Consider the following 8968-nt stretch of genomic DNA (forward strand, 5'->3'; position numbering starts at 1 on the left):
GGGAGTGCTCCTCGACCCGGAGCTTTTACTCAAAGCTCAGGTAACAGCAGCGGCGAGGAGCGCTTTCCTCCAGCTTCGGCTGATTCATCAGCTGCGCCCCTACCTGGAGTACGACTGTCTCACAACAGTGATTCATGCTCTGGTGACTTCCCGTCTTGACTTCTGTAACGCGCTCTACGTGGGACTACCTTTGAAGACGGTCCAGATACTTCAATTGGTTCAAAATAGAGCTGCCAGGCTGCTGACGGGTACTGGCCATTATGTTCACATGACTCCAGTTCTCCGTCAGCTTCACTGGCTCCCCATTGAAGTCCAGGCCTAATTCAAGGTGTTGGTGATGACCTATAAAGCCCTAAACAGCTTGGGTTCTGGTTACCTGAAGGAGCGCTTACATCCATATATGCCCAGTCGCCCCCTGAGATCGGCAGGAGAGGCCCTTCTCCGGGAGCCCTCAGTGAGAGAAATTAGGAGGGTGGCTACTCAGAGGAGGGCTTTCTCAGCGGTGGCGCCTAAGTTATGGAATGCACTGCCAGAGAGGTCCGCCTGGCGCCATCGTTATTTATTTTCCGGCGCCAGGCGAAGACCTTTTTATTTAAGCAGCATTTTAAATGTTAATACTATTGAATTTTATCTGGCCAGGGCGGCTTATTTTATATTGTGTGTATATTGTATTTTAAATTATTATTATCATTATTATTATTCTAATATGTATATTTTAATTTATGTGGTTTTAATTCATTGTTGTAAGCCGCCCTAAGGCTTCGGCGAATGGGGCAGCATAAAAATGTTTTAATAAATAAATAAATAAAATATCTGCTAATCCATGCCCATGGTTTGGGGCCCTTAGTGCATTCAAGAGTAGGTTTCAGGGGGATGCAGTAGTTTTTCAGGCTTCCACTGGGACTCAGAAGATCAGGGCCTGGTCCCCACTTGGCTATGGAGTTCACTGCAGGGTCCTGAGCTAGTCATGCACTCTCAGCCTAGCCTTGTTCTCTGAGTTGTTGCTGTGAGGGGAGCATTGAGAGGAGAGCTGTGTAAAGTGCCTTGATCCAGAATCTTGCCAGAGAAAGAAAGGTGGATCAATTAATCATCATCAACTAGGAAATGGCCTTTGTTTTCTGACAGGATCCTCATGATTAAAAGCTGTCTTGTACCCTGAGGAGTAGCCATGCCTATCAAATTTGACCAGCACAGATAGGTAGAAATTTCACTTGACTTTGGTGTCAAACAGAATGTAAAAATCCCATTGCATTTGGGTTAGAAAGAAATTGAGATTTAAGACAGGGAAGAGGGGAAAGCAGATTTGTCCACCTTCTAATTAGACTTTTGCAGCTATTGACATCTTACACACTGGAATTAAATAGGCTGACTTTGAACCCTGTAATTTTTTGCGATTGCTCAGGTCCATCCTTTCTCAGGTCAACCCCTGGTGGATTTCCTCAGTCTGCAAGTACATTCAAGAAAATAATATAAAAGATGGCAATATTCTGGCATTGATACCTGGAAGGCATGTCTCACTCAAAACTGGGGTGAGGATTTCTGACCATGCAGGACTGCATAAGCTTGTTCCTCAGCAGTTTTTCATGGTTAAAAGAGACTGGCACACTTGAAAGAAAGATCTTGTGAATCAGCTGTGGTGGGCCCTCAGAGAGACTGGGCCCTCAGAGAGACTGGGCCCTCTGCCCCACGATGCTGAACATTTTACTTTTTCTATGGCTGCAGCTGACTCCAACTGAAGGCAAGGGCCATTCTGATATATGTGCCACAGATGACACTTTCCAGTTTCCACACAATTATTATCAGACAGGAAACCTAATTGTTGGGATGATCACTTCTCAGTTCGGCTGTGCATTCCATGAAGTATTTTTCCATGACCACCCTAAAACAAACTTTGTAGATGAACTTTTGTAAGAAAATGATTTCCACCTCCCATTATGTATTAAGCTCATATCCGGAGCATGTATGTCATATATGCAATGACATGTTTAGAAAATTGTCTAAAATACCTTTGTTTTCTTTTCCTTTTAGATTTGCATCCTTTTGACAGTATAAATATTTGCTTTTCTCCATTCTCTCTCTCTCTCTCCCCCTCTCCCTCTCCCCTGCTCTGAATGACATTACAAGGTGTTAATGTAGGTCAAGACTCCCTCTTTTTGACACCATCCTCCCTCTAAGTGTCATTTTCTATCTCTCTGAATCTCTTCCTGTTGCACCAGAACTTTCTCCTCCTGTTTTGTCAGTCACAGCAAGTGAGGTAACCTATATTGATTGGTTTTTGATTAATTGGGTGTATTTTAACTTACCTAAAGGGTCCGCTCTTCTGAAGTCTCCATCATAATTGTATATAATGCAGAAAATCTTACAGACTTTCTTGGAAGATGAAACACCTGAATAACACCTGTATTAGCGTGGTTATAGGGCAGATATGAGCAGATTCCTTGGAAGTGTGCTATCCTTTTCTAGTTTGTACCAGCGATCAAAAAGTCAGCATATTCACTTGCAATCATTTTACACTTGTCAGCTGGTGAGCGGTCGGTTGTAAGTAAAGCATGAGAGATCCTTTGGTTGCTTAATAGGGTTATAGGAGAACTTTAGGGGTGAAAAGCTACTGGGCTTTTCCAGCTCAGATAGTGGGATTTGGTCCCATTCAGCAGACACTTCTCTGAATACTTGTCAGGTAAGGCTTTTCCTTTTGGACCCTGAAAATGCACATCTGCACATTGTCATGTACTGACTGTTTGCCGGCAATTTGCACAGATTGCACAGTATATTTGACTGGGGAACCCATGGAAGCACCAGAATCTTGTGATTGTGTTTGTGTGTATGTGTGTGTGTGCGTGCGCATTCGTGTGCACTGTATGTAATCATTTGCAGCTGGCTGAAAGATCAATGCTGCAAAATGCTGCATCGCATGTTCCTGAAAAGGTAGACAGCAGGGGATGACCATATCTTTAACTTCTTTGTTAGCACAATCTTGAAGTACTACCAGCACCTTCTCTCCTTGGTGTTTGCTGTGAAGGAGATCAACCAGAATCCCTCAATCTTAATGAACAGCAGCCTCGGTTTCTCCATCTATGAAAGCTACGCAGATGAAAGGATGACCCACCAAAACACACTGAAACTTCTCACCACCACAGAATGGATTGTCCCCAACTTCAAATGTGGCAAGAAGAAAAGTGTTGTAGCTGTTATAGGAGGACTTCACTCTGAGATCTCACTTCAAATAGCTAGCATCTTGGGCATGTATAAGATTCCACAGGTAGAGTGAGCTTGTGGGTCACAACTAATTCAGATAGAATAATTGTGTTTTGCCTTATTTTTATGAGACCGAAAGTGAGCAAATGACTGTGATAAATCTATTACCTAATGGATGACTCTCACACTCTCTTGAAGGAAGCTCATGGGAAGCTGTGGACTTTTTCTCTATGGCGTAGAAAGGGGGTGCGTGGAGGCTTCTCTGAATTGATGACAGCAATGTACCCCAGTGTTGTTGCTTCCATTTCAGGGAGTTCACCAATCTGGCTAGTTGTTGGGCAGTGCTTCAAAGAAGGAATTTCTGACCTGCAGGTTCTCCTAGCCCAGTCCTATAAGATCTCCTATAAGATCTCTTGGTGGTATTTGGCCATTTCTGCTTCTCATAGTGAATGCACTGTGTTGGCCAAAGAGAAGGGCTTGTGTATCTCCAATGTGAATACATTCCAGAATAATGCAATGTATGTTTGGACAAAAGCAACAGGGACAGCAATTTCAGGGACATCAGGTTGCCCAGAAATGCTAAGAGGTGTCGGCCCCCAACCTCCAGCTGATGATGGATAACATTGGATTTTGACAAGATTCTAACTCTTGATTTCAGCGTAGCAGATAATAGTAATGAGATATACTATGGTAGTATAGCTTTCTGAATTACTTTATGAAATTTTTAGGTGGCTTATTGTATATTGTCTCCATTGATGAGTGCTGAATTGCAGCTTCCCTTCTTCTATCGGATGGTTCCCAACGAACTCTATCAGTATGAAGGCATTTTGCATCTCCTCCTGCATTTCCAGTGGTCCTGGGTTGGAATCATTGCATCAGACAATGAAAATGGAGTGCAGTTTCTGCGAGTCTTAATACCAATGCTTTCCCAGAAAGGGATCTGCACTGCTTTCACTGAAAAAATGCCAGCCATATCTCATGCTACAGAAATGTTGAGCTTGGGTTTAGAACTTCTCCGGGCCAAAGTCTTCCCGCTAAACAACTCAAAAGTCAAAGTATTGGTTATCAATGCAAAACCTCAGACAATGGCATGTTTCACCTGGATGGTGTATTTCTATTCAATAATAGAAGACATTTCAATGGCTTCTATAGGTAAAGTGGGACTGCAGGTGGAGCAGTGGTTTAAACCGCTGTTCTGCTGGGCTGGTTGATCAAAAAGGTCACCCGTTTGAATCTGCACACTGGAGTGAGTTCCCATTGCTCTGTCCCAGCTCCTGCCAACCTTGCAGTTCGAAAGCATGAAAATGCAAGTAGATAAAAAGGTACCACTTTGGTCGGCAGGTATCAGCGTTCTGTGCACTTCGGTGTTTAGTCATGCCGGCCACATGACCACAGAGACTGTCTGTGGACAAACGCTGGCTCCCTCAGCTAGGAAACAGAGATGAACACCTCCACCTAGAGTCAGGCATGACTGGACTTAATGTCAAGGGGAAACCTTTACCTTTACCTTTACCTTATAGGTAAAGTATGGATTCTGACAGCACAATGGGACTTCTCAAGGCAGACAATGCAGAAGCATTTTGATATACAAGACTTCCACGGTGCTTTATCTTTTCAAATCCACGTAAATGATGTGCCTGGATTTCAAGAATTCCTGCATCTTCTGAACCCTCACTTGCCCACAGATGATGGCTTTCTCAGGGGCTTCTGGGAAGAAGCATTTGACTGCACTTTTTCTGCTTCTAATGTGAGGAATGGAATCAGTGTGCCTTGCACAGGGAAAGAGGAGCTGCAAAGTCTCCCCAGCACTCTCTTTGAACTCAGCATGACTGGCCAAAGCTACAGCATCTATAATGCGGTCCATGCCATAGCACACGCTCTGCAAAAGATGCGCTCAGCTAGGGCAAAGCACAGAGGAATGCTGAACAGAGAGAAATCAGATCTTCCAGATCTCCAGCCTTGGCAGGTAACCTTTGCATTAAAAAGTATTCCCTTGTAGCTCAGAAACGTTTACACTTTAAACTCTGCACTTTCCTATAAACATTTTCATCTCTATCATTCCAAAATATCTTCAGCTGTCTGTGTCTATGAAGCTATGAATTATGGCAGGGGAAAAAAACAAAGATCAAAAGTTTGATCAACCAGGAAGTCTTGAGATAACAAACTGAGAACACAAGCTGCATAATGTGCATAAATGAATAAGGAAAGAGTAACATCTTGTATCTTTCAGGATCAACCCATTTAAGTTGCTCTTTGAGTGACATGATACCTGATAAGTTTCATAAAATCTTCAGAGCAATGTTTTTAAATGGTTGGAATATATGATACAAATGTGTTTCTATTCCAAGACAGCACAGTCATATTGGATGGGAGTTTTCTGTGTTATATAGGAAATAGTGCATGGAAACGTCTGCATAGCACTGTGCTTATTTTTCCCCAAAATGCATGCATTAGTTGTGAGCTTTCTTTATAGCAAACCTACTTCATAGCAAACATCTCCAGAGATCTAATGATTGTCTTGGTTTTCTTTAAGCTGATCAGTTCAGGAGCTAATTTCATGTGCTTGGACTTTAGGAGCAGACTACACAGTTCTGTTTGGCAGAGTTTCTGGTTCATGCTTGTGTTTTCAACTTGATACGTAACTGTTGCATTCATAGCTTCATGTACTGGTCAATTTTATGCCCTTCAGCTAAAGAGGTACTTGCAATTTCCTGGCAAGCAGGGAAGGGGTTTCTTCTTCTTCAATGGGGTTCTTCCATCAATTAATTCCTGTTTTATCCAGATTCCACCAAGGAAGAGAAGACAATTTACTAGGGCAGGAATCAGAGCTGGAGAGATCAGATTGCAGTATCATACACCTTAGCTAGTATTTCTGAGTATTACTTTTCGAGATCAAAAATAATTAGCCACTACTATATCTGTTGGTTATTTCTGTCTGCTTTTGCTTCTTCTATCCAGCTTCACCCTTTCCTAAGGAGCATCTCATTTAATAACAGTGCTGGGGACTTGGTGTCTCTTGATGAGAGAGGTGAATTAGCAGCTGGATTTGATCTCATCAACTGGGTTACTTTCCCAAACCAGTCCTTTTTAAGAGTGAAAGTAGGAGGGGTGGATCCACAGGCTGTATCAGGTCAAGAGTTTACCATCAACAAGGAGGCCATCACGTGGCACAGAGCTTTTCATCAGGTGAGAAGAAATTATTGCTTGCAGCAAGTCTCTTAGTATTCACTCTGCATAATACTTCTGGTCCTGCTGGACATTAAAAAAAAGCATACAAACAAACCAAAAAACCTCTAAAAAACAAAACAGCTTCCTCTTAATACCCTAGAATGTTTGCTCCTTATTGAACTATTTTGAACCGCTGCCTTCACTTAACACCTTATCAAACAACTGCCCTTCATCTGTTCTCCTTTTCTTCCCTATTCTGAGATATTAACATCCGTCCTGTCATTATCCCAACTTTTTTAATAAGGGAGAAACCACTGTGCATAACAGTGATGGACTAGAATTAATCAGATGCATGAGCTGTTATTGCACTCCAGCTTGATGCTTTCCAGGTTTTTTGGAGTTCAACTCTTATCAGCCACAGGGAGCACTCTCAGTCATCAGTGATCCTGAGTATGGAGGGTGCTAATTAAGCAATAAAAAATTCCCTGTCTATTCAAAAACAAGCATACTTATCATTACAGCTCCTCCCCTCCCCTCCTTTTTAACAATAACGCACTTTCCTAGCCTGCTGTTCTACATATGTTTTTGACTCTGCCCTTTTCTTACAGGTTCTGCCCATTGCAAGATGCAATGACAACTGTCCTTCAGGTTCCCAAAGAAAAAAGAAAGAAGGGCATCCATTTTGTTGCTATGTTTGTACTCCATGTCCAACTGAGATGATTTCAGATAAGAAGGGTAGGTCCCAAAGCAGGCAGTGCCATGTGTGATATGTCACATCAGTTTTCACTATCACCTGTACTGTCATAGAAACTGAGTGAGTCAGAATGGGTCTCCTTGGCCATTTAGTCTGACTCTTGGTTCCAGCCAAGTCCACTCATGGCATGTCTGCCATGTGCATATCTAGCCTATCCTTGAGGCTTCAACCACCTTCTGAGGAAGTTCATTCATACCCTAGTGATCCTAACTGTCAGGAAGTACTTCCTGGCATCCAAATTGAACCATGTTTTCCTGAGCTTTGCTGTATTGGAACCCATCCTACCCTCCTCTGCAGGGGAGAACAGGTCTCTGCCCAACTCCATGTGACACCCACTCACATACTTATCTGTCACCAACAGATCCCCTCAGAGTGTCCTCTTCTCCAGGCTGAAAAGACTCTGTTCCCTCAGTCTTGCCTCATACAGCTTTCCCTGCAACCTGACCACCATCCTTGTGACCCTACACTGCACTGATTATAAATTGGCTATATTCTTCCTATAATGTGGAGCCCAGAACTGAACACAATACTGTTGTTGCGGGCATGTGAGATTCATATAGAGTGGTAATAATACCTCTTTCAATCTAGAAGCCACGCTTTTGGCTTTGCAGCCAAAGGTGGTATTTGCCCTCTTGACCACCGCACCACACTGCTTACCCATGTTTAGCTTGCAGTCAAGCAATACCCTGAGAACCCTTTCACAAGTGCTGCTCTCCAGCCACTTGTCACCTAACCTGTACTTATGACACCCATTTATATCCCCAAGTGCAAGACCTTGCACTTATCCACATCGAACGCCAGCCTCTTGTCCCCTGCCCACTTCCATAGTCTGTCCAGATCCTTTTGGATCTGGAGTACCTGCTCCTCAGTTGTGGCCACTGCCCACATTTTAGTATCATCTGTGAATTTTATCAGTAGACTGGTCACCCTTTCTTAAAGGTCATTGATGACAGAGCCCTGAGGGACCCCGCTCGTCACTGACCACAATCCCGTTGATTCCCCACTAATAGATACTCTCTGCTTTCTGTCCTTCAACCATGTGCTAATCCGTTGGACAGTACATTGGTCTATCCCAAAGCTCCTCAATTTCTCAACCAGTATATCTTACAGCACTTTGTCAAAGACCTTGCTCAAATCCAATTAAACCACATCCCCTCTGTCTAGCCACCTCAAAAGGATGATCACCCACTTCCATCTCTTTGGGGTGGTGGCAGATGGCTGTGTCTTGGCCCTCACCTCTCCTTCAGCACCCCCCGGCCACAACTTATGCTCCACCTGAGTGCAGGCCAGCTGTGGTTGTTCTAAAGACCCCAAATTGGTAGACTTACCTTAAACATGAATGTTCCCTTTGCACACCTAGCATTATTTCTCAGAAATTCCACAGTAACACACTTGGATTCCACCACAGATGATTGCTTTCATGATTCCCATTCATTACATGCTATGCATCTTCAAAAATCCCCCCGTGACTGGCAACTACTTTCAAAAACATATTGTGCATTTGTCAAGGCATTTTCCAGGCAGAAGGAAAAGACTGGCTCTAAGTACGTCATAGGATGATTTGAGTCAGCATATGCCTGAGCCCATGACCATGAGGTTTGACATATGTTTCCTCTGATTTTCAGATATGGATGATTGCTCCTACTGCCCAGAAGAGGAATTTCCAAACAGTGAGCAAGACCACTGCATTCCCAAGAGCCTCAGTTTCCTCTCTTTCTCTGAGCCTTTGGGGATGACTTTCACTTTCTTGGCACTCTCCTTTGCTCTTCTCACAGCTTTGGTGCTAGCTGCATTCATTAAGAAAAGAAACACTCCAATTATTAAAGCCAACAACCGGGACCTCACCTACTC

General features: G+C 43.4%; 1 protein-coding gene across 1 annotated transcript in view; it reads left to right on the forward strand.

Annotated features, from left to right (window-relative positions):
* Positions 1–8942, forward strand: part of LOC123027831 (vomeronasal type-2 receptor 116-like) — a gene marked incomplete at its 3' end in the record, with an annotated part of 23143 nt that extends 14201 nt beyond the window's left edge. The window contains exons 2-4 of the mRNA XM_044439073.1: positions 6154–6381; positions 6972–7098; positions 8743–8942. Coding sequence (XP_044295008.1) covers positions 6154–6381; positions 6972–7098; positions 8743–8942 — 555 coding nt within the window. The remainder of the gene's footprint in view (positions 1–6153; positions 6382–6971; positions 7099–8742) is intronic.
* Between the last annotated feature and the right edge of the window lie 26 nt (positions 8943–8968).

The sequence above is a fragment of the Varanus komodoensis genome, unplaced genomic scaffold (genome assembly GCF_004798865.1).
Source record: "Varanus komodoensis strain SLA01 unplaced genomic scaffold, ASM479886v1 scaffold349, whole genome shotgun sequence".
NCBI classification, from domain to species: domain Eukaryota; kingdom Metazoa; phylum Chordata; class Lepidosauria; order Squamata; family Varanidae; genus Varanus; species Varanus komodoensis.